This window comes from Ceratotherium simum, chromosome 1, assembly GCF_057802395.1.
Source record: "Ceratotherium simum simum isolate JZ-2026a chromosome 1, ASM5780239v1, whole genome shotgun sequence".
Lineage (NCBI taxonomy): Eukaryota > Metazoa > Chordata > Mammalia > Perissodactyla > Rhinocerotidae > Ceratotherium > Ceratotherium simum.
The window spans coordinates 27,460,220-27,486,260 of NC_141900.1; the positions used below are offsets into that span (position 1 = coordinate 27,460,220).

The 26,041-nt window shown below is 32.6% G+C and overlaps 1 protein-coding gene across 6 annotated transcripts in view; it reads right to left on the minus strand.

Annotated features, from left to right (window-relative positions):
* Nucleotides 1–26,041, minus strand: part of CACNA2D1 (calcium voltage-gated channel auxiliary subunit alpha2delta 1) — a 504,823-nt gene that overhangs the window by 39,233 nt on the left and 439,549 nt on the right. For 5 of the 6 annotated variants that reach the window (XM_087445189.1, XM_014788140.2, XM_087445298.1 and 2 more), the window contains 8 exons: nucleotides 23,793–23,870; nucleotides 21,791–21,865; nucleotides 21,439–21,513; nucleotides 14,438–14,509; nucleotides 13,003–13,074; nucleotides 10,304–10,365; nucleotides 3,984–4,060; nucleotides 1,965–2,025 (listed from right to left, as the gene is read on the minus strand). In XM_087445189.1, the coding sequence (XP_087301315.1) occupies nucleotides 1,965–2,025; nucleotides 3,984–4,060; nucleotides 10,304–10,365; nucleotides 13,003–13,074; nucleotides 14,438–14,509; nucleotides 21,439–21,513; nucleotides 21,791–21,865; nucleotides 23,793–23,870 (572 nt within the window). The remainder of the gene's footprint in view (nucleotides 1–1,964; nucleotides 2,026–3,983; nucleotides 4,061–10,303; nucleotides 10,366–13,002; nucleotides 13,075–14,437; nucleotides 14,510–21,438; nucleotides 21,514–21,790; nucleotides 21,866–23,792; nucleotides 23,871–26,041) is intronic. The other variant, XM_014788141.2, reaches the window with a different exon arrangement.

Genomic DNA, 26,041 nt, shown 5'->3' on the forward strand with positions numbered 1-26,041 from the left:
AGTATGGTGCCTGTGCAGTAGGCAATAAGTAGCAAGAGCCTGAATGAAATATTTGAAATGTGAATATGAGGCTAGACAGACAGCATTGGTGTTGGTTGCCTGTTAGCCTAATGATTGTTCAACACAGGACTGGGAGCTTGACAGCTCAAGATAACCACCATTTCTTAGATTCTTGTCCCAAAGGAATCAGCCCATGACAGTGGGCGGCAGATCAGTCACTGTGGTTACCAAAACTGCTAAGAAGTTCCCCCAGGACATGTGGGAAGACCTGCTGACACATTTTCTATGAGGCACTGTTTTCCTAAAAGAGATCAATTTTACACATATCGATCATTAGTTAATCTCTTTAGGAAAATAATTCCTCAGAAAAGTAAAGCAACAAAGTGGAGAAATCCTTGGATAGCTTTCAAGGAACAAATCAAACTTCAATTTGCTGAAAATACCTTCTGGGGCTGAAAGCTTTATCATCTCTTTTGGTTACTTGGCGTTTCTGACCAAATGAGCTTTGTAACTTAAATGGCTATGAAACTAAAAGACCTTTGGTATTAGAAATTTGGCAAATTATTTATTTCTAGAATAGTGAAAATGAGTTTGTTCTCATTCTATTCAACAAACTTATATAAGTCATACATCACAAATTACATCTAACTATAGGCTCTCACATACTGTTATTTCTTTCTCATTCTAACTCATCTTGAATTGCCTTTCCCATTTCTGATTATCCAAGAAAGACAGCAAAGTTAATCCCTGTTTTAGACTTTTCATCCCTATGACTGTGCCTCCTAAAGGTAGGAACAATGCTCCATGCATCTATATTCTCAACATTTTCCTTTTGTACTAGTTTTTTTTTTTTTTTTTAAAGATTTTATTTATTCACTTTTTTCCCCCCAAAGCCCCAGCAGATAGCTGTATGTCATAGGTTCACATCCTTCTAGTTGCTGTACGTGGGACTCGGTCTCGCGTTGGACGGAGAAGTGGTGCCTCGGGGCGCGCCCGGGATCCGAACCCGGGCCGCCAGCATCAGAGCGCGCGCACTTAACCGCCAAGCCACGGAGCCGGCCCCCTTTTGTACTAGTTTTAAAATTTAAGGAAATTGCAAAAACAGAGTATTAATCAGGATCAAATAGCTTAATTACTTAGAAATTAACAAAAATGGTTCTATCATTAAAATTTGCGCACTGTCTTTAAATTATTTTAAAATAACTGCTTTTTAATACCATTTATTAAATATCACTCCTCTTCCTACCTCTTACTATAACCTCTATACAACTTTTTTATAGAGCTCATATCTTAGAGCTTGCTAAATACTTTGCATGATCTCATTTGAAGCTCATAAAAACTCTATAAAATGGGTATTATTACTATTATAATTTTGCAAGTAAAGAAACTAAGGTTCAAGGAACATGAATAACACAGCCATGACAATGAAGAACTGGGAAACAGACCCAGATAGTCTTGCTCTAGAGTTTGCTACACTGTTTCCCATTAATAACAGTGACAAAAATATATGACCAATGTCCTATATAACATTTTCGCCCATTTTTTCTTTATCCCAATTTTCTATCACTTTATTTTCCACAATTCTTTGAATACACGTTCAATGCTCACTTTTCCTGGAAATGTTTCCTACAAAAATTCAATTTCTACAAAAATATTTTACTCACACTGGATGTTCTTTTGAGATTCCTCAAAAAAACTTATCTTATGAGTATCAAGTATATGCCTCCTAATTGATCCCCTTACCTCTGGTTTCCCCCTTACTTCCCAATCCTGACTCCTTTCTGTAATCAAACAGAGTTTCTAAAACTTTAAAGTTTAGTTTTAAAGTTATTGTTCCCTTCAGTTCCATAATTTGGCGTGGAATTAACTCAGAGCAGTCTTGACCCCAGCTCAGAACCGTTACTGAAGGCCTATCCATCCCTACAAGCTATAAAAAAAAGAAAACAAAATAAAACAAAACCAACCTTGGTGCTATGAATGTATAGCCAGATTCTTCAAAATTATCTGGCTTCAGTGTTTCTGAATCTGCAAAGATAATGTTATAGGATTAGATAAGCAATCCAGAATATAGATCCTGAGATTCTATGACAATTAGAAGGCATTAGAATAACCTAATAAGAAAAAATAGAAATAAACTACTTATATCCTAAATTGAAACACATTAATGAATATAAAGGTCCTCAGTACTTCACAATATAATAATAAAATCCATTTTAATTTCATAACTTGGCTTACGCCAGTTATATCAGAAAAAATGCTGTCTATAATTTTCCCATTTACTAACTCTACCATAACGAAGGCATCTTTTGAAAAGTGATTTATATCAATGTTACATTAGAAGTATTTTATTGATAATGTCAATATAAATATTTTACCAATATTATGGTAAAGAAAATGATTTTAATTAACTCATTAATGCTTTTAGTGAATTAATAACATTCATCATGTTAGGTGTGAATTAGTAAGTGGAAGGATAAACACACACAGGTATTTAAGCCTAAGAAAAAACTGGAATGTGAAACAGGTTGCATATGAAAACACAAGCATATTCTTTCCCCCTTTTTTGATGCTAAGGTTTGAGTGATCATGGAGGAAAATCTAGCAAATGAGAAGCACAGAGGATAATATCCAAAAGGGATGGAAATATCAGTGGAAATGTCAAGTGTACTAAACAGAAAGAAATTGAGCAACAAGAAAATACTTGCCCTTCATTTTGCCCTTTTTTGCTGTGAAAATCCATCAGAAAGAGAAAGCAGGGAAACAAAAAAAAAAAAGAGGGTAAAGCAAAGGGGGTCACAAACAATATTTTATTCAATGACTTTCTTGAATAAAAATATTGTGCATAGATCAAAGGTTTATTTATGTACAGCTGTAGTCTGGAAAAAAAGACACATATTTTTGAAGACTGGAAAGTATGTCCTGTCAATTACTACTAGAGCACCCTGTCTATACTGTGGTTATTTCAAGGGTCTGTTTTGCAAAGTGGTTAATGCAGGTGCAATACCGATGATGTTGGCCTATAAACAGAAGCATTTACACCAATTGTCAAAGACCCACTAGTCATCCCCTCATTTATCAAGTAAAGAACTAGCTCATGCAAAGTTGCTGTTGTTAAAAGACCATCATATCTATCCACCAAGTGAAAGTGGAAATATCAGTGTATAAATGACCACAATGTACTATGAGAACCAGGACTGCAGAGAGCAAAAAAGAACTGACAGAGCAATGAAAGAAACTATAGTTTACATCAGGTCTGATGTAAAAGGCATACATACATATACTTTTTCTTTATTGTAACAGAAAAAATTTAGGTTGTCAGTAATAATTGTGTGATGTACAAAGGATATGATGGTCATTTTACTTTACTAAATCTAGTCACCCAAAACAAAGATTAATAATGACTTGAAAATGCACTAGTATTAATAATTACTCCACATTCCAAATGATGCTTTTAAAAAACTAATCCATTTGAGTTACTGAAGACATTAATTTGCATTATGAGAAAAAAGTTAATTGCCAAACGAAAGCCAAAGACCAATGCAATTTAATTTATTCAAACAAAGTAGAAGATGTGGAGCACAATATTCTTGCCAAATGCCAAAAAGAAAAATAAAAGAAAAGATAAAGCTTCAAAAGCACAGTGCCATGAGTAGAGATTATGTGAAACATTTTGCGCCAGCTAGCAGACCCTTAAAATGACAGCAACAGAGGACACAGCGCTGCAATGATTCTGTGAGCACAAAGCAAGGCAGGGAAGGGTGGTGGGGACTACCAGTGAGACTGGAGTACCTGCTCATATTCTATCCATGTAGAATATTTCTTGTTCCTTGCATGTTTGGAATGGGTTAGAATCATTGCTGTAGGTTTGGTAATAACACCTACTAAAATGTATAAGCCTTGGGTATTCCAAAATCTAGACGTATTGAAACATCTGATAGTAGGAGATAACAAATAGACCCTGGAGTCGCTTTCACAGTACTTACATCTGGCCTGAGTTATTGTCTCTTCTATTTTGGCTTTTATATAGTAAAAACTGTAGGTTGGTAATACCAAGGCCAAACTGCAATAGAAACAAGAGAAGCATAAACACAAACAAACAAAAATGAAACATAACAAAAAAAAGACACATCAAGTTCATGGAAAATCCAAAGATCTTCCTCATGGGACGGGAAAGACGTTACTTTGACAGGGAAAGGCGTTCAGTAAATAGAGTAGTTAATTCGGTCTTGCCTTCCAGAGTCATCCAGTTCTCGACATTGTAGGGAATCAGAAGAGACATACGGAAAATAAGCTACTAAATGTGCCCATAAATTAACTGAGAAAGAAATGTCATGGGTACTATATTTCCAGAAAAGTGTATTGAAATATGTTGAGTGTTGAAAAAGATAGAAGGATACCAGGGTTATGTTTAAACAAAGTAAAATTTATCATACGAGTTGAATACCCCTCCTTAATGAATTCTATATATTGTTAAAGTGCTTTGTAGCAAATGTACACTATTTAAAAATTACAAATGTAAAAATTATTATCATTTCTATTACACAATGCATAAAATCATCTGAAATATACTCTTTGGAGGGGTTAAATACCTACTATTTTAAAACTCTAATCTTTAAGGCAAGTTCCCCAGTGTCTGTCGGTGGGAAAATTCAGATTCCTTTATAGCACTAAGAAAGATTGCCTGCTCATCCCATTGGTTCTTACCCAATAGTATTTTAAAAAGTCAAAATATTTGAATATTATGCAGTTTCCAATAACACAACAGCATATGTGTAATTCTTCCACTCTCACATGGCTAATATACATGTGTAGGACATAACTAATTATTCCATACCCACATTTACAGTTGCAAATGTGCTTTGCTATGCTTTGAATATAGAACAAAACTTACGAACTAATGGGTGCAAAAAGTGAGGGTCTCTTTAAGATTCCCAGTGCAACTATTTTCAAAAAGTGATGCTTGATTCACGTCACCAATTGAATCATTCAGCATTTGCTTTTAATATTTAATCTAGAATTTAGCAAGGCATAGGAAAAAGTGTGCATTTCCAGGCTTCTGAGTATTTCTAGGCATTTGTAGAAGATCTTCTTTTAAATCACTCAAGCCTCATGTTTCCCAGGCTTTTGGGATGGATGTCCCAACTGTAATCTCATTATATATTTTTTATGGACAATATAGAACAGGACAAAATATAACATTTAAGGTTTTCCTTCTTGTGAATATATATGTTAAAAATTCACTCTACAAAGAGGAAAAAAGCAAGGGTTTATTTATGCAGTCAAGATAGCAATATGAGTGGATGCTTGTTATCTCCAATTCCCAAATCTTTCTCCACCATTAAGTAATTCATAGACTTCCCTTATGGGAAAAGGTCAGAGGAATAAAATGTTATGTAGATTTAATGAAAACCTCTCAACTCATTTTATAGGTAACTTCCTTCACGTAGAGGCAGAGATTAAAATTAAAATAAGCAGCGCAACTAGTCTGAAAGCAAGATGACCTTTCATGATTCACTTGCCATTTATCAAACATAGAGCACAATTACCGAGCATTTGAAGATTGTGTCCTACAAATTCCTCTCGAGGGAAATTAGGACATTTTTATTGCCCCATCAGCAGTTATTGCTAAGAGAAACTTCTAATTAAAACTGATAACGTCATATCATGTGGCTGCTACAGTGTCACTCTGTAAGCTTGGGTTACATCTCATGGACCATATAAATAGTATAGAAACTCATGAGGAACAGAATAGAAGTTTTAAAATTGGCATATCAAATATACATTTTATTGGCCTGCAAGTCTCAGGTTGTTATTAAGAGCTACACTCCATTCTATAGAAAAATACAGTTACAGTTAATTTATTTCCATCTCAAGGCAACAGTTATTTCTTCAACCTATAGCAGATAAGATCTTTACCAACACTGAGTCAATGATGCTGACATATGCAGTTTTTGCTGTCTCTCTCCATATAAAACCAACAAAGGCTGCTTTATTTTCTCTGAGGGATTAAAGTCTAATAAAGCCAGCAGCCACCAGATGGATGATAGAGTCCATGCAATGTTTTTGTGACTCACATAAACATGGTTAACTAGTCAAATAGAGTATAACACATTTTTCAACTTAATCATTTATCTCTATAAAAACTAACTCTTCACTGAAAAATAGAGAGCATTCTATTAAAACAATTATTTACAGTCATGAGCAGCATAACGGCATTTCGGTCAATGACAGACTGCATATATGATGGTAGTCCCGTAAGATTAGTCTCATATAGCCTAGATGTGTAGTAGCTATGTCATCTAGATTTGTGTAAGTACACTCTGTGATGTTTGCACAGTGATGAAATTGACTAATGACACATTTCTTAGAATGTATCCCTGCCGTTAAGCGATGCATGACTGTACAATATTTCAAAATGTCATACCTAAGTTACATCAAGGCTTAAAGAAGACAGAAATCACCAAGTGAAATTTGGTTTCTCATGCATTAAATGACAACATGACATTTTTTCTCCAACTTAGATGTAATATTTTGTTCTAAATTGTTATTTGTGACTTTGTTTATAGCGATTCAGGGAAGTGCTTATAATGCAAATAGATTTAATCGGGCCCAAAGCTGTGGATTTGAGAAGGGAGTGTGTGAGGAAAACACCCAAAAGTGGGGAAGTTGGGGCCTATTGAGAGGACACTGATGTGTATGGGGAGGGCGTGGAGAAATGACAGGGTAGACAGGTTGGGCTAGAAATGTGTGATGTGAATATCAGACTTGGAAGTCCAAATTTAACTTGGATGAAAATGGAGAGAATAAAGTTTTGTGAATAAGGAGTGAAATACCCAGGACTGGAGGAAAAAACATTAATCTGGCCACGTAATGTATTGTGACTGGGTGTGTGAGGGATAGGGGTTAAATGTATGAAACATTTGTGAGACTATTACAAACACGGTTAAGTAAGGTATAGTGAAAATTTAAAATATCCCTAGAATGTAATTATGACTGCAGTAGGACCAAATATCATCGCTGACTCATTGTCAAGGTCAAAGGGATCCAGTGTTTCTTACTTAGAATTTGTTCATCTAAGAAACAAAAGCATAGAGCACATTCCCATACAGGCATCTAATACTTTACATGGAATCATCTCTAAAGAGACAGTGTTCCCAGATTTCTTCTCTCCTGTCACATCTTTGGACAAGTTTATCTAAAAATTGAAAGGTGGGAATCATCATGGAAAAGGAAAGAAAAATAATGTCTTGTATATATACATAAAGATTGTGTATCTGTAAAGAGATACCTAATAGAAATGAGACAGAAATCAGTAGATAGAAACAAGTGAAATAATTAAAAATAGTCATTCTGGTGTTTCTCAATAGGTTCAAAAATATGTCAAAAACTGAAAAAGTGGAGAAAGGCTGACATGTAGTGTATTATGACATTAATATCTATGTTCTTCTCTTCTGTATTCTGTATGCCATCCTAGGAACCCAAAAGGAAGCAGTTTCATAAGAAATTTGTAGCTTTGTAGCTCTCAACATTGTAGCTCTAGACAAATCCCCAGCACTATAAGCTCCCCTCAAAGGTTAAGTGTATGTTCAGGGGGGAGAGGGGGGCAGAGTTTGGTTTTATTAGGAAAGGAATGGTTGAGTCCACCACAGTGGATAAATTAGGCGACATACTAATATGTAGTCAAAGAGTCCTCCACACTTGAATATTTCAATGGAAGTTTGGACACCATTATTTAAATATGACAAGATAAGACAAACTGAAGATCATCTTCAATTCTGTAAATATTTATAGAATGTCTATTATATGCCACTCTCTTATGAGCTGGAGATTGAAAAGTAAAAGTAAACGAAGCAGGCAACAATCTTAGAATCTAACAGTCTTAGAACCTTGCCCTCTTGGAACTTACTAGTGAAGTTAAGATAAACAATAGAACTAAATTTGTCTATATATGCTTCATATGTGTGTATGTATGTGCGTATATAAAATATATATAAAATATATAAAATGTCAAATGATGATGAGGGTTATGGAGTATACAAAGCAGAAGAGTGAGATAGGGACATTACATTTTAAATAGGATGGTTGGGGAAGGCCTTACTGAAGAGATGAAAGTAAGCAAAGGTGTGAAGAAGATGAGGAGTGAGCATGTGAATATCTGGGGAAAAGTCATTCTAGGCAGAAATAACTTCAGGTGCAAAGGCCCTGAGGCAGAAGGATACCAGTGTTTATGAAGAGTAGCAAGGAGGACAAAGTAACAAAAGCCAAATACGTTCAGTGGAGAATCTGGTAGGTAAATTCAAAGAGCTCATGGTGAATGAGGTCAGATGCTGTGGGCTTCTGATGGCTGTGACAAACTTTGGCTTTTATACTGAATGAGATAGCAGATTATTGCAGGTTTTGAGTAGAGAAATGAAATATCCTAACTCTTGTTATTGTGTTGAGAATAGAAAGAGAGGTAAAAGAAGGAGATACAGATGCAAGTCGTTATGTACTGTGGTGGTGGGAGTTCTCTTCTGATCATTTCTATTTTTCACAGTGAAATAGGAAACAAAAACATAACACAAAAGAAAATGGATGGGAAAGTGTTAATGGTTTGAGGACAGAAGAGAAGCTATCAAAAGTCATCTATGAGCATCCTAAATTTACTGGACTATTGAGAACACCAAGCACCACTAAAGCCCATTTGAGGTTAGAGGTCATAAATTTTAGGTGATATATCAGTCAGGGGAGATTTTACTCACTCATTTGTAGCTGTGTGGGTGCAACGTGGTGTTGGTAGTAATCTGAATTTAATCAGGATTGGGATATGCCAAATTGAGTATGATGAAGGGAGTTGATGGTATATGCAAGAGAGTAAATATATTAAGACTCAAGAAATTTATGCCAAACAAAGAGAGGTGCAAGGATGAAGAAGGCAAGGGCAGTGAGAAAGCAGAAGAGATTGATGGATTTCACATCTTAGTTGAGTCAAAGAATTGCTGGAGTTGGGCTCCTTGAGGGAGGGGATGGAAATCTAAAACGTAGTAATCTGAGAGTTGGATGAAAAAAATCTCAAATTAAGATTATGGAGGAGTTGCAATCTTAACAATGTTAGAGTTGCAAAATATGACTTGGAGTGGGTAGCTAAAGTAGGGAGATGACAAGATCATTAGAAGAGAGGAGATAAAGAAACTGAGAGTCCAGCTACTAGAAAAATCATCTCTGTCAATGCTATTTAAGTGTGGTCCACAGACCTGGCCCATTTGCAAACTGTCTATTACCTGCTCACAACCAGTTAAATACAGAAATTGAGGGTAAGCATTTAGAAAATTTTATAGCAATTTGAAAGACTAATTTTATGTCTGTGGAGTCTAATAATAAAAATTTTAAGCTTGAGTTTTTATCTCTTTTAAAATTTATTTTAGTAAATAATTTTTGTTTTATTTTACATAAAATGGGTATGTCATAAATAGTTTCAGAAACCGTGATCTATGTGAATGTAAGAGAGATTGACAGTGAGCCAAGAATTAAAATCTTATAGGAATGAAAGGGCGATGACTGTTAAAAAGGAGGAATGGAGGGTGGTATGGTCTGGTGACATGAGATTCAAAGATGGGGTTTTAGGGAGGAAGAAGAGAGAGAGTAAAAAGAACATGCTCATATCAGCCTCAGTATTATGAGCATGTGGGAAGCAGGACCACAGGGAAGGCCGTGACCTCAGAGAAGAGTTAGAACAAGAAAGTGAAGGAAATGCTCAGCAAGTGTTGAAGAATGAAGAATTTCTAAGAGATTATAGGGTATTAGTCTGCCCAGTTTTCCAAACCCCAGTCAATTGGAGGGATCAGAATATTATAGAATTACTACTCATGGAGATAAATGATATCAACTGAGCATTTTATATCAGATTATACTATGATGTGATAAGTTTTATTTTTAAGTTAGTTTGCAACCTAAATGTAAGTAAACTAAATGACAATTTAAATGAGGAAATCAGTGGAGATGATGACTACAAATTATTAAGGGAATCTTGTCAACACTTATTATTGCTAACTTAAATATACAAAATATCAAATAGACATATCACATATATTTTCCTTTCTAAATTTTATATTTCTAGCTTTTTTCCATTTTGAAAATCAGACTCTATAACTTTAATACATTATGGTGGAAAGGGTAACTTTTCTATTTTAGTTATATTGAAAATAGCTTATGAAAATGCAAAGACTTAATATTCACCCATTGAAAAAATAGCTACTAAAAGTAGGTGAAAGACATCGAACTGAATACTCTTTTATACAATACACATTTAAATATAATTAATTACCTGTAATCTGTGCCATTGACAGGAGTCCATGTGTATGTCCTGTTTCCTTTGTCAATATATCTCTAGAAAACAAGTTTGAAGTGGTTATTATCACCTTATATTCTAAGTGAATTTATATGGAGAGCAGAACACTAGGACTACTTGCAAATTCTGTGGTCATTCAATACACATCTTTTATTTAGTTTTCTATTTTTATTTTTTGTGAGGAATATCAGCCCTGAGCTAACATCCATGCCAATCCTCCTCTTTTTGCTGAGGAAGACTGGCCCTGGGCTAACATCTGTGCCCATCTTCCTCTACTTTATGCGGGACGCTGCCACAGCATGGCCTAACAAGTGGTGCGTCGGTGCGCGCCGGGGATCCGAACCCGAGGCACCAAGAGTGGAGCATGCGCACTTAACTGCTACGCCACGGGGCCGGCCCCTCAATACCCTTCTTCACAAATGTCTGATCTATTCTACATTTATTCATTCTGTTGTGTGTGTGTGTGTGTGTGTGTGTGCAAGGCAAAGTTTTATGAGAAAACTAAACATCCAAATGATAAATTTTAAGGACTTATAAGTGCAAAATCTTAGTAATTTATCCCAAATTATTGTCCTCAAAACTTTGAAAACAACATTTCCTGAAAAATAAATTTTAATAATGAAATAGGACTAATAAATATTAGATGAGGTTCAGATATTTCCATACTGAAGTATAATTAGGAGATATTGGTAATAGCAGGAAATTAATGCACTCAGTGTGTCTAGATCCAAATGTATGATTAGCATATTACTGTTCTTATTAAGCCATTATTATAGTATTTATCTATCATAAGAGACTAATTACTCAGTACCATTGAAGGTTAGAAAAACAACTAAATCCACCAGAGAAAGAAGTACATAGCTAAATAACTTCATGGATATAGAATCTTTCATATGTAGCTACTGAACAATAGTAAAGAAATTATCATTCTTTCTTCCATTAGGTATAGTGATGGCACATATGCATATTTTAATTTTTTTTGTTATCTCCAGCTTTATCATCCTCATCAGAACAATACCGTTCACTAAAATGTTACTTGGTGTTGGGCAACATACTAAGCATTTTACAATCACTGTCTCATTTAACCGACTCCCTGGAGTAGATACTATTGTTTCCCACAATTTATTGATGAAGAAATAAGTCTTAAAAAAGACTTAAATTGTCAGGATGAAGGGAAACGTATGATGCCAAATTCATTTCATAATAACTACACATGTTGCTTCTATACATCAAACATCCCTATGGCTTTATCTGTGTGTGTGGAGGATGGGGGGAGGGGGAGCATAAAGTGGTGAGGAGGTTTTTGAACTAGTAAAACTCTTAAAAGAATTAAAAGAAATAATGTTTATGCATTTGTTACTACTCATAAAAAACAAGGCAAACTAGTGTTGTTCAGCAAGTTAAAAAATACTATCAGATTAGGGAAATATAAGAGATAATGTTTTCTTTCAATATTATTAACAGGAAAAGTCTATAGGTGGATATTGGTCAGAGGAATTCACAGTAAATTGAAGGAGGGAAAATATCAAAGTGACTTAGAAACTAAATTAATTTGTAAGTTGAGGAAAGAATGTGTAGGTCAAAGAGTTCTTGTTGGCAGAACAACATGGAGAAATTGGCAGAACTGTTGAATAGTTTACATCTTTTCGCAAGCAGTGAGGAGGTAAACAGCACGGCTAAAGTTGAAGTAAAGGGAGTTGAAGTTTCAACAAAGACTGAAGTTAATATATACTTCCCTTTGTGTTCTGGTACTGGGGACTTTTAATGATATTAAATGAGAAAAGCCACGTGCGAATGAAGGATCATATTTAGATTCTAGCTCCAACTTAGGGAAGGATCTGCTGAGGAATTTAGGAGAAATGTATACATTTAAAAAGGGTGACACTGTCAGGGAAGGGACATAAGTTACATATAAAAACTTAAATTTTGAGGCTCAAAGCTTCTGGGTTCAATATATTTTTCAAATACTCAAATATATGAATGTTTGTGTATTTACTCCATATGTGACTAGTAATGCATAGACACACTCCTCACATACAAAGAGTTCTTCCATGTCAACATACAACAACAAAAGTTTATTACATACTTGTACCATTGTTTTATGGGGTTAGTTGTGTTATCTCTTGATTTAATTTCAGATTTAAATGCAGGACAATTATAATATAAAGTACATAGATAGCAAAAGAAAATAAAACAAGCCAGACACAAGTAAACAAAAACTAGAAAAACAAAATAAAGACACGGAACTCAATAATTAGAATAACTGCATGCACAAACCATATTAAACATACAGCTACTCAATATTAACTTCAATTTTGCATGATTAAAATGGCCCAAAAGAACACGGCATAAAATTATATTGTGTGCTCAATTTCTTATAATGATAAAATATGTGGACATAACATGTAATTTTCAAGAACATATTAATATCATAAAAATACATCAAAAAACCTAAAGCAACATTATTTTACAAAAAGAAGAAAAAGAGTTAAAAATATCTTATGGAAAATATCCCTCCAGCTAAGAGTACCTTAAAAAAAAGAAAATGTGTTTACTAATGACATCCCTGTTTATAAGTAAATATTGCTTTAATAGAAAAGAAAGACAAACTATCAATATCAATTATTATTAATATATGTATTTTTATTTAAGAAGAAATTTGAATTAATTCTTACCTCATCTTGAGATTTAACCAGAGTTCTGAATGTTTTTTCTCCACTTTCTCCATCTATCATTTTATTTCGAATCTAAGGGAAAATGAAACAGCTACTTCATTGCAGGAACTCAACTGACCTACCAAGGTATGATTATTAAAATATTAATTTTTCAAGATTTAGACTTTATTTTAGATTGAATAAGAATAGTAAGTTGGTTTTACCAGTAGTTGTAGTTGTTCTCTGGGAACATTCTTTCAAAAGTTACCACGTGATAGTCAGTTTATATTATTGTAAAATAATAAAAACATCCTTAATAAAATATTTTTAACCAGTCATTACTTTTTGAAATGTAATTAATAAAATAGTGGTCAATTACTTTATGAGATTGATTGAGGGGAAACTGAGAGTTAAGAGTGGTTAAATAATTTTATTATAGTCACTCAGTGGCGTGAGAATCCACAGACCAAACTCCACCATTCCATGATCCTACTCCATCGTGTCAAAACACTTCACAACAAATATTCATTAATCACCTAAAACATCCCAGCACTATGCCTCGGTCTAGGGTAATTATAATAAACAATTAAATTCTATTGTTCTACAAGGAGGGAGTAAATGTGTAAAATGTGTAAAGCATGTACAAATTAAAACATACCATGACAAGTTATAAAAGAAATATGGTGGCCGTTGCATAGATAAGAAAAGGAGTTAATCCATCTAAAAGAATCTTAAAAATCTCTGCTCTGGAGTGCAAGAGCCTGGTTCAAATCTTGGTTCTGCTACTTACTAGCTGAGTAACTGAAGACAAGATATTTAACCTCTCTGTACCTCAAACATATTATCAGTACAACAGATGTATAACTGTTGTTATAACTGTTATACTAATAATAACAACTATGTCAAAGGCTCTTGAGAATCCATGACTGACACATATCATGTACTTAATAAATGTTATTATTATTACTAATATGAAAGACCCTCTCAGAGGAAGTAACATGCAATTTTGGTTTTGAAATAAAATAGAAATTTTCTGAATAAAATGTCCTAAGACAAACACGGCAGCTTCTCTCATCACGTTGCTCATTGGGTGGATGGTTAGATTCCCTCCAACTTTCTTTCAACTTGATAGCAATGTCTTCCATCTCTATATTTTTTATTGAAATTTACAAGTTGCATTTGTATTGAAATGCTTAAAATATTTTGATCCGTAGAATGAGAAAGAAAAAAAAACTAAGTTTCCACCCAACTTAAAATATTTATTACTGTTCATATGACATTTTGGATGAGAGAGCCCAGGATCTAGAAATTTTTAAAGACAAAAACATTCATCTTTGCATATACAGTACCTAAAAGAGAACCTAACACAAAGAAGCGGCTCAACAGATACTTGTGGAAGGGATGAATTCCAGCATCTGACCAGAGAGTAGTGTTCAGGCCTACTGATGACACTCACCTCCACTTTAATATCATTCTCTAATTCTGCGTCAAGAAAATCCAAAGTTACTGGCTCCTGAGATTTGGGGTTCTAGACAGAAAATAATAATTAAGCACATATGACATTGTTAAATGATGCTGTATATAGAATAATTCAATGGATATTTAAATATAAAATTAATTCTATAAAAGTTACTTACCTACAGTATATTAAATAGCTGACAAAATAATTGTATAAAGGTATATTCTTTCATATATATTTTTAAAAATAATAAAGGGTAAGGATTTGAGCTTTAAAGTGCAGCAGACAAAATTTAATTTATCACCATCTAAAGATAGTCTCACTTTAAGTGCTGTGTTAGTACATTTATAATCATTCTGTGGGAATATGACTTTTGAAGATCCATTCACAACTTTTTTTCTTTAATTAGGATGGGAAAGGACCAAAATATAGCCATGTGGATAACATATTTGGCAATAAGACATAGGCAACATATAAGTAGTACACATTCTTTATTTGTATTTTATAAAGAAATAAGAAATTATATGACGGAAAATGTTTTAAAAATTATGTTTGAATTTGCAAAGCAAAACAAACTACTAAACTCATTCTTCCTTCTTAAAATGCACAAAGAAAAGATGCAAGTTTGCTTCATATATTTGAATCTCATAAATTTTACATTATGTTTTAATAAGCCAAATTAAGTCAACTTTATAGGAAAATTGTTGTCAACTCATAAGGACTTTAATAAAGACTAGCTATTGTAATTAAAGTCTAATTAGAATAATAACCCCTGGGTTCACTAAATACTGTTTCCTGCTTTAACATCTATTGCTTTTTCCTGCTGGTGTGCAATAATAAATAAAATTCACTGTGGAACAAGGCAGATTATTTATTTACATAAATATATCAGATGAAACTGTTAGCCTGACAAATGTACCTCAAATGACATTTTTTAAATTTCTCAATCATAAAATGAAGACTTATTGAACTATTTGATAAACAAAAATATACTGATTCTCTTATAACACTTGGTAAGTAATGTAACATTCCATAGTAGAATTTCAAAGTTCGCTACAACAATAAAATCATAATAGGTGTTCTCTAGAACCATAAAATCATAATCATAATAATTTTACAATTGCAAAATTTTAGAAACTAGATTTTGAACATTTACGAAAATAAATACCACCAAAATATTATAATTAGTTAGATAGAAAAAATAAATACAAATTATGCTGTATTAGTGGAAGGGCACTGGAATTTTAATCATTTTAGCCTCACAGTTCTTCCAAAATATGTTCAGATTATCACTATTTTAAACACTGTTTCAGGAGGACTAACTACCCAAGACAAAAAGGTATTAATAGTAAACATATCTTATTTACCTCAAATGCTGAATGACATGGTATATATGGCATGTATTTATTTTATAGTTATGAAAAAAATGCCTTCCTTCAAAGAGTAACTCCATTTCAATAATGAAAATTCATGAATCCCATGGGTTTTCATGAATGGGGATTCTTAAAGGTGAATTTACAAAAGTAGTCTCAACTGTTTGGCACTTTCACTGAAAAAATATTCACCGCTTATGAACTTGATCTCTAGAATTAGGAGGTTCTAGAATATTAAAAATAAGTATTATGTTGTTTAATAGGTGAAAATACTGACCATTGTTTGGACAGCGTCTTAGAAGCAAATATTCATTTGAAATGTAGCATTTCTTATGAAATCATAAGAAAAAAATAAAAATTATCATTGAAAATAATTCTAATCCCTTGTTTGAAAAATAAAACCAAGCAAGTCTCTAACAAAAGGATACTCTGAAGTTGAAAATATTATACAGAATTGCTTCAAGTCCCATGACACAAATTACCTTCACACAAACACCATCATATCAACATTAACATTAACAAACTCACTGCAAAACAAAGTCAAAATAATCAAAATGATAAAATAGAAACATAAATAAGAATATTATCTTACATGCAATGGATAATGCATAGCATGACCAGACCCAAACAGCATGCACGGAGGAGGCATTATCAGGAAGAATTGGCAATATGAAGATCATGTCCCAATCCAACATACAACAACACAGAGAAGAAAATGAAATCATAAAAGAAAAATGTCAGTGCATAACTTGTACTTTTTAAATGGCAATCTGGCCGACCATTTTTTAAAAGACCCGTCACAGGCACAGTCATTGAAAAATTCAAAAGCAGAATCTTCTAAGAAAGAACCAACAGAGGCTTGAGAACTGGAATCCAGTCCCCGCACTCCCAATGCTTTGGTTTGATATTTTAATTGTCTAACATTTCTCATTTGTAAAATTTGAATATCAACTGACATAACGACCACACCATTTGTGGAACTAAAATAAAAGGCAATGTTGTTAACAAAGTTTAAATTGAAATAATTGGTAGTTAGTATTATTAAAAATACTGCATAGTCAAAAAATATTCCCAAAGTTCAGAAGTCTTGTGTGGTTGCTAGTTTGCCATTTGGGGTTTCCTTAAAGGAAAACAAAAATAAAACAAACCATTTATCAGGTTGTTTATTTTTTAATTATATCATAATATTTACATGCAATATTTGAAATTACTGCAAAAAAATTCACTAAAATGTACATGATTGCAAAAAGTATAATTTAAGATAATGCACAAAAAGAAACATGCAAGAAGAGTAATATAAAACAATTTAATATATCAAGAAAAGATATAAACATAATTTTAACCTCTACAGGAATCATAAAAGATAGGAAGACTGATGCAACAATATGAAATTCAAATTGTCATAGAATTCTAGAGCTACAAGGGAACTGAAGTTTCTACTAATCCAGTGTCTCTGGACTTTAGAACAGCCTGGCCATCCCTGGCCAAATTAAATCAGAATTTTCAGGAAATGGAGCCCAGAATAGATACATGTATTTAATTTCCTAGGTGAGTATACTATGTGGAGTAGAAAAAAATTATTAGTTCAACCCTTTTGCTTTTCAGATGAAGAAACTGAAGCCTTATGAGGTTTAGTGAACTACTCAAGGATAAAGTGTTGGCTGTAAGTAGAACCAAACTAGAACTCAGTTCTACTAATTCATAGTTTAATGATCTCCTCTTAGTATCACACTACGTCTCCATTATATTGTCACCAACGTTTTTTTTAAGAAACGATAGGCTTACACATAAAACCTTAAACTATATTGAACTTTGAGATTCTGAAATTCTTTTACTAAACTGTAGGAAGTATCCTTTATGTTGATTATTTTTAGTGTGCCTATAGAAATATGCATACATATAATAACGTTTAAACTGTGTAGCAAACAGAGAAAAGATTTTGCAATGAGTTTGCCAGGCAATAAAAATTCACAATCTTTATTTGCAATCTGTGGCATTTTTAATTAGCTGAAGGAAAATTTCTCTAACTTCTAATCCAAAAATACACTTTTAGAAATTCAAAGAAATTTTGGCTTAAATTTTATGGTTTATAGAAACTATCACATCAGAATTGTATTTTTACTTCTACTTAGAAGTTAATTTTATAAGCAAATTGTTAGGATTACATGGATTTGACAGTAATTTTATAATATTTAATAAATTTATTTTTTAGAAGCCATCTCATTATGATTACTCTGATTGTTAACATTATTATCACATAATTTGCTAGCAATCTTTAGTTAGCTGATGCATACCCTCTGCCATCATTAATAACATTTTTGCTCCAGTTTATTGAGAAATGATGCTCATCTCCATCTCATGCTCTGGAAGCTTGATGTCAGGAAAGGTGGCATTAATCATATGCTTTTAGGAAGAGAAGCTTAATTTCAACTCTGATTTAGCAAATTTGAAGGCACTGCTAACTTCATTCACAGTTACCTGAACATTGGGTCTCCTTTTTCTTAAATTAATTGTTGGTATACCTACACCAATAGGCTGAAGCAACAGAAAGGTGGTAATTCATCATACTATATATCAACATAGGTAAGAGTTATAGCCTATAATCAATTTTGGTCAGATATGTTCTTGATCAGAAACAAGTATCATAGAGTTCATGATGAGTCAATAAATAAAATGGAAGTTTAAAATATTTTTAGTAAATAAAAAATGTTATGCTAGTAAAAATACATAGAATTTTCTTTAGTAAAATGACTGCTAATATTTTCCTTTTTTTCCTAGAAAAAAAGTGAGGGAGTGGGAAGTGAGAAAGATGGTTTGTCTCAGATAACTTTTATGCTAATTTAAAACAAGAAAATAAGAATTTTTAGAATTTACATGATTCAAATATGTTAAAATAGAAATACTATAGGATATTGAAAAGTCTTAATCTTAAACTCTTAAAATTTGTGACTTTGTTTTCTGAAGTGATACCAAATGTTATATCTGTGGAACTAATGGAGAATTCAATCACAACACTGTAGATTTATTTTAAATATTGACTTCTAAAACATAGATTATGCACAATTTCCTTTACAATAAATATTTCTTAAGATTGATAAAAATGAGATATCTAATAAGTATACCTAATCTGGTTATATCAATAAAACAAACTGGAAGAAATTTAAAATGCATTTTGGAATAAAGCAGGGCACATAATTAATTCAGCATTTATCAAAATGTGGTCATGATAGAGGCAGTACATTTTGAGAAGATAAGCAATGATTCCTTAGAAAATTAGATATGCAAAATGTTGATAGCTACTTTACTGATTTCTGGACTTTCTAAAGGATACGTGTTTTGCCTTCTACAAACTAGAAAATTGTACTGAAATAATTTCAACTAAGATTACAGTTTCAGGAAGAAAACAAGGCATTCAGCAAAGAATACTTGTTGAATATTTAATACTATATATTAGACTTTGAGCTTGTTAAATAATAATGGGTACTATGGAACATAGCATTATTTTCCTTTATTTCTATTGGTGAATTTCTGATGAAAGAATTAAGATTAATTTTGTTAGTATACTAGCTACCACCATATTGACCCTTTGTATTTGTCAATTCCTAAACAGCCGTCTTACAATCACTATACCATCCTTTTATGAGGTTCTTGTATCTTTCTGTATAGCCTGCACCATCAACCACAAAATAGAAATCTTAATCTTTCTCCTGTTAATGCAGAGAATTCATTAAGCATATTTAATTTGCAAGCATGACTTTTAGAAAAAAAGAATACATTGATTGTTCAAACATTTATTTTTAATGGTTTTCTCAAACAATATTATTCTAAATGTCTTTCTGTTGCATATTTGCTTTTAATAATTTCCTATACAAAACTTTGAAAAGCTAACATAATCCTGAAGAAAAATCACCTGGGCCTTAATAAGAATTTCTATATTTTTTGTAATTCTATGAATTTTAGTAAATTATTCCAAATATGAGCCAAATATATGTTAACATCATTCAAACAGTAATAAAATTTTTTCGACACAAATATTGGTTATTAGTAGAAGAATGTAGAAAAGGGGAAAACTTTTTTCAAATTATTACCTCTAAAAGACGGATTTATATATATACATCATATGTGAATCAGTCTCATTATTCTTTTTTATTATTTTGTCTATGATATCTTTTAGTTCCTTTTGGAGAAGGGGTTAAGACCTACAATCTTAAAAACAGGGATCCTTCACATCTTTCAGCACATTACATTGTTATTGCTTTCAAATCACTTTAGTTATGGGAATATAATTTAAAATACACTGGATATACAAAGACCAAACAATAATATCACAAATTAAAAAAAATCTTAAAAAGATTTAAAAATATAAAGACTTTTCAACTGTGGCAAAATCATAGAATGTTTAGCCAATCATAAACAACTCTATTAAGAGGAACTTAACATGACGTGTTTATAAAGACCTGTGATGGACTAATAGTAATGTGAAAAATGCCTATACTACATTTAAATAAAATACCAACTTTAAAAATAATACAGGGCGATCAGCAGCTACATTTGATTAGCAAATATTTAAATCATGATGAATTTTATATGGAAATAAGTTCTAAAGTGAGATGAATTAAAATAGAGACACATCAATTATAACCATTTAATATGTTTTTGCATTCAATATCAATGGTCCCTAATTATAGATTTGAACAATATTTAAATGACTCAGCTTTATATGGATGTGTATGTGTATGCAACCACTTGCGTGTATCCTAAAATATCACTAAATTAAATATCCATGACTGATGAAAAGAAGGTAGTATGCATAAGTCTATATATATTTCCTGCCAACATGGTTTAAAGTATCTTCAGTATTATCTTCAAAGCTAAACAGTAACTTGAAGATGCTTATAAATTACAATTGTATAACAAGATTTTGCCAATTTTTACATCTAGATAAATAAATTTCACCCTATCTGTAAAGCCTTAATAAAAAGTGAAAAATATTTTATATCTTGGGAAAATAAGCATCAAGATTAGGATAAAATGGTTTATATATGGAATTTTATCACTTCCAGATAACTCACTGATTAATAAACATTTTCCTTTGCTGAAGCCCATCCCATGGGTTTTACTTAGTGAATTTCATACATATTTTTACAAGCCTGCCTGAGAGTAGAAAGAAAAAAACTCTGGGAGATGAAAAGGAGAGAAAATTACCAGAAGTAAAAAGGGCAATGGAAAATGTGGCCTGTGCACAGAGGAACATGATTTATATTTATCAGCTTCACACCCATCTGGGGCAATCTCCTTCACTACTTTACAGCCTTAATCAAAGTCCCCAGTGGGATGTGTGAAACTTAGCTGCACGGGGTGATAACGGCTGTCTTTGAGATAGGAATATTGGTTAGCTGAATACTGAATAGGAATATTGGATAGCTAAATTGGTAAGAGAGAAGGAAAAGTGCTTTCACACTTTCATATATTATCAACTGTGGTCTTGTAATCTATTAACATGACACATATAACTTTCCTTTATATTCAGTGCTATATGATGAATTTAAAAATGATAAACCTATTCAGAACATTAATCATTAATTTTACAGAACACTAATCACTGTGAACACATTATATACATACCTTTGGCTGAAGATTTGGATGTAATAAAACATAACCATTAGGATCAATTGCAAAATAATAGCCATTGGGGCACAGCTGAAAGATAATAAAAATAACTTAGAGATCCCTGAGTCACAATCAGAAATCCACATTCTTTAAAAAAAAAAAAATTCTTAAATATACATTTTAAAGCATGAAGAAGGATAACATGGTATCTTTATATTTTATTTTAGGGACCCCTTTTAACATTTAGCACTTTTACTAAGATAACTGCACATAATTTTTGAGAATTACTTAAGCGCTTTACACACAAGCTAAATTAGTACAGAGCTTTAAAACAGAAAAGATACCAAAAGAATAAATTGCATCTTACTGTAAAACGTGGTGTTAGTCTTTTAATATCTTCCAAAGACACATCAACTCCCATCACACCAAGAATCAGCTGGTTCTATAATAAGACAGCAAAAAGGTCATGTACCAAAAATTTACATATTTCTACACAGTTATTATATATGTTCCTCCTTTTGCTTGACAATGGTTGTATTCCATACCAGCTTAACACATATGTAAGGGTGAGGCACTTTTGGTATCAGTTTACAATGATTTTCAGCTTTGATTGTTTTCCCATGACTTTGTCATTATTATTATTTAGCCTAAAAAATGAAATCTTGATGATTGAGGCTCAAGTATAAAAGATATATGAGAATTTTTATTTGATACTTCTTGTACTCATTACCTCTAATATTTATTTTAATTGCTACTGTACAGTCAGCAGCTGTAGCTCTGTGTGTGTGTGTCTGTGTGTGTGTGTGTGTGTGTGTGTGTGTCTATGTATGTGAGGACTTTGTGGTGTACTATGATTAAGAAATCACAAAAATGTCCAGCTTAAACATATTGGGTAGTATGGAGTGAGAAAACAATGAATTTTTGCTGTTGATAGTATTTGTGTGTGTGTAACTATCCTGAAAGTATGTGACCTTATTCATAATAAAAATAGCAGAAATCCTCAAAACACTATTTCTGATTGCTGCTAGCTTCTTCTAAATACCATACAATGGCCATCATAATTTCAGTTGCAAGTCAACGAGGCTATGTGTCAATTGCCATCATAATTATCTATGGGACCTCAAGATGGAAATGGTGTTAAAATTTACAATCAGGAATTTTTGTTTTAAATACAATTATATACCTTATAAAATAAATTGAAATGTTACAAAGAAAAGTATAAAATCCAATCAATACTTATTATAAGAACACTTTAAACTTTGTGTGTTTACACATACAGTGAGAAAGGTTTATCAACAACTATGCTCTTATTCCTGTGAAACAATTCTAGTCTGAGCAAAAACCCCCAAATTAAAGCAATCTCTTAGACAGTCCATATGGGGAGTTAGAGCATTACTCTTTTGTGAGTTACAATATTTAGAACCCACAGATATTTAAGAACCGTAATGGGCCCCCAAAGAGGAATAACGAATGTTTTCTATGGCCACATTATTAAAATAAGGAATTCAACTGAAATTTATAATAACTGAGCAAGTAATGCTTAAGTGCAATAGACTTCATGATACCATAAACTGGAAATAAATTCCCCTCAAATCAGGAATGCCAACCAAACTATAAAATGAGTATTTAGTATTAAAAACATCTCAACTTCTCCTGCTTTCTTAAATTCCTTCTGACGCAAGTTAAGAAATAGGAATGCAACCCTACTTTTAAGTCAAAAGTAATTAAAAAATAAGAAATGGAATTTAACAAGTGAAAGATACATATTTTTCAGAACTTTCAAAAGTTTAAGTTAGTAGCATTTTATTGCATTGACAATATTACCAGTTTTATAGCAATCAAGACTTGTGAAATTCATTATCTTTTTCCTGAATCTTGAAAAATAGAAAAAGTAAGGAACTATTCATTTAAATCAGATCCTCAAGTTACATGATGGTTTGAAAAATTACCGTATGAATGGAAGTTGGAGGAGGAATGATTCAATAAATGTACCTATGTACACGTGGTACAAACATCACCATGGTTTTGTTCTTTGGATTTTTCTTTCTGAACTCCGCACATTTTAAAAATGTGCACACAATAGTATTGCCCATTTATCATGTAATTACTCCCAGAGTCTGAACTTGTGTTCTCATCAGGTCATAGTTAAATAGAGTTAAGTTGAATCTTGGCTCTGGGGAAACAGACAACTTGACCTGCGTTTCCTTTTTCCCAGGTGGTTATCACATAGGCAGCTGTTGCCTTTTACTTCTGGCCTCACACGACAGATACATTGTATGTATTTCCTTATAGAAATATCTTATCCACATTGAGCTTCAACGTCATAGTTTATCACTTATTATTATTAATTTTATCAATTAACTTTTAACCTTTAAGTTTGTCTTATTTTCAACTTGGCCGGTTATGTTGAAGACCGGAAGAGTTCCAGTAATGACAAGTCCCAGTTCCTAAAAATAGATTCAGAGAGAAAAGGCAAATTAAAACTACAACTTAAACTTTGTCATACTGCGTTAGTCTATGATATCCGAAACCGCATTTTATAGTTAGTACATAAAGAGCCACAAAAAAACTACTAACTGATTTGAAAGCTTATTTTTTTTTAAATAAATCAATGAAAATGTCTTGGAGGTAATCAGGATCTATTAGGCAGCTATTGAAGCATGCAATATCTAAAATAATACTCTAAGAGAGCATTGCAAATAACTTAAAAAAAATAAAATGACACGCAACATTTTAGTAACTCTGTCCCTCCACTCTTTTTTTTGTGGTCATAGTTCACCTACTATCGGGGCCTCCATGAGTAGAGTGATATTAAAATATTATTTCAAATGATTTATTTACCTTCCTTTGTTGTAGCTTCATTCTTAATTTTTTTTCACGTCCTAAGCCAAAGGCTTCATGCCAAATCACAAATATTAGCAGAATAACATTATACATAGAAGAAATATGCTATTGATTCTGCATTTCTGGAATATTCTAGGTAAATACTATGCTGTTTAAGGGAAGCGATATTGCATCTAAATACTCTCCAGAATAAACATTACTGTTTAACAAAGTAAAATGATGTAGACAAGACAACTGCAAGCATCAAATACAAAAGTCTAGTCATGAAGCTGTTTAGTATAAAAAAAAATTACATACTATTAATCAGCATCTAGATAATTCCATATATTAAATGAATTCATGGAGAGTAGCTGAAATAAACTGATTTTCAAGTCAGAGGTTGCTTTCTTTTTGTTGCTGACATCTGCAGCAATTATATATTTTTTACCACTATTTCATGTCAAAACTACATTTTCAACAAATTACTCTTTAAAATAATTTTTAAATTATTGTTGAAAATATTTTGGATTTGCTAAAATGAGAAAATATTAATCTTCTTGTGAATAATGACCCCCAATCCAAATCTCATGACCCCTGCACTCATTTCAGAAACAGCATGGTGTCATGGAGAAAATATCTTAGGTTATGGCTTAAATTTATGCATGTGGGAAGCCCAAAACAATGGGAACTGGATTAGAGAGGAAGGAAAATCATAGAGAGGCTTTCAGCAGGACAAGATACCAGATTGCTTGGGACAAATAAAATTAAGAAAACAACTAGATGTGGTTGGGTAATGATGATACACCCGTTGGTTCTCTATTTAGTCCTAAGCAAGAATATTCAACAATGAAACTATCCTTAATTAAATATGCAAGGTAATAGTCACAATGAAAACTTTCCACCTCAATAAACTCAGATTACAGTTAATTCATAAAATCAGTATCCAAAAGATAATTCAGGCTTTCCTGAATTTTATTACTTTTATTATTACTTTCCTTTTGGCAAACTATTTAAGTTTTAATGTATATGCATAGTTTTACAAATGCTAGCATGGTATAAAATAAGGTATATGTGGATGCACCCTTTTTCTTTGCATCACTGTTTCATTTATATAGCATACATAATTTGCTTCTAAATACACTAATATGTATCCTAAAATGAGGTACTAGACTTCTAACATTTCAAACAAATTCATGGATGAACTCATTGGCCCAAATTCCATTTTCTTCCTCATTTATTAAGCAGACAAAGGAATTGTACTCCATTCCTAGGCACTGAACAAGTCTCTAGAGAATAAAAAAGAGAACTAAAACAAGATTTCTGGAGTCCTAGAATTTATTTGATATTTATTTTCTAGAGCCAAACTCTTTTCAATCTCTCTCTCTTTTCTTTTTTTTCAATTTTATTTATTTATTTATTTTCCGCCCCCAAAGCCCCAGTAGATAGTTGTATATCATAGCTGCACATCCTTCTAGTTGCTGTACGTGGCACGCGGCCTCAGCATGGCTGGAGAAGCGGTGCGTCAGTGTGCGCCCGGGATCCGAACCAGGGCCGCCAGCAGCGGAGCGCGTGTACTTAACTGCTAAGCCACGGGGCCGGCACTCAATCTCTCTCTTTTTAAACAAAGAACCTCATTTTATCTCCCAAATAAAGGTAACACTCCACAATATTGTCCCAGTCTTGTTTTTGTCCTTGTCTCCCACTGTCTGCAAAAGTGACTGAGGTATCATTCCTTCAATACACCCAGCACTTCTGCAGCTTTCATACTGCACTCCTTTTGTGTGGTCTCAGTTCT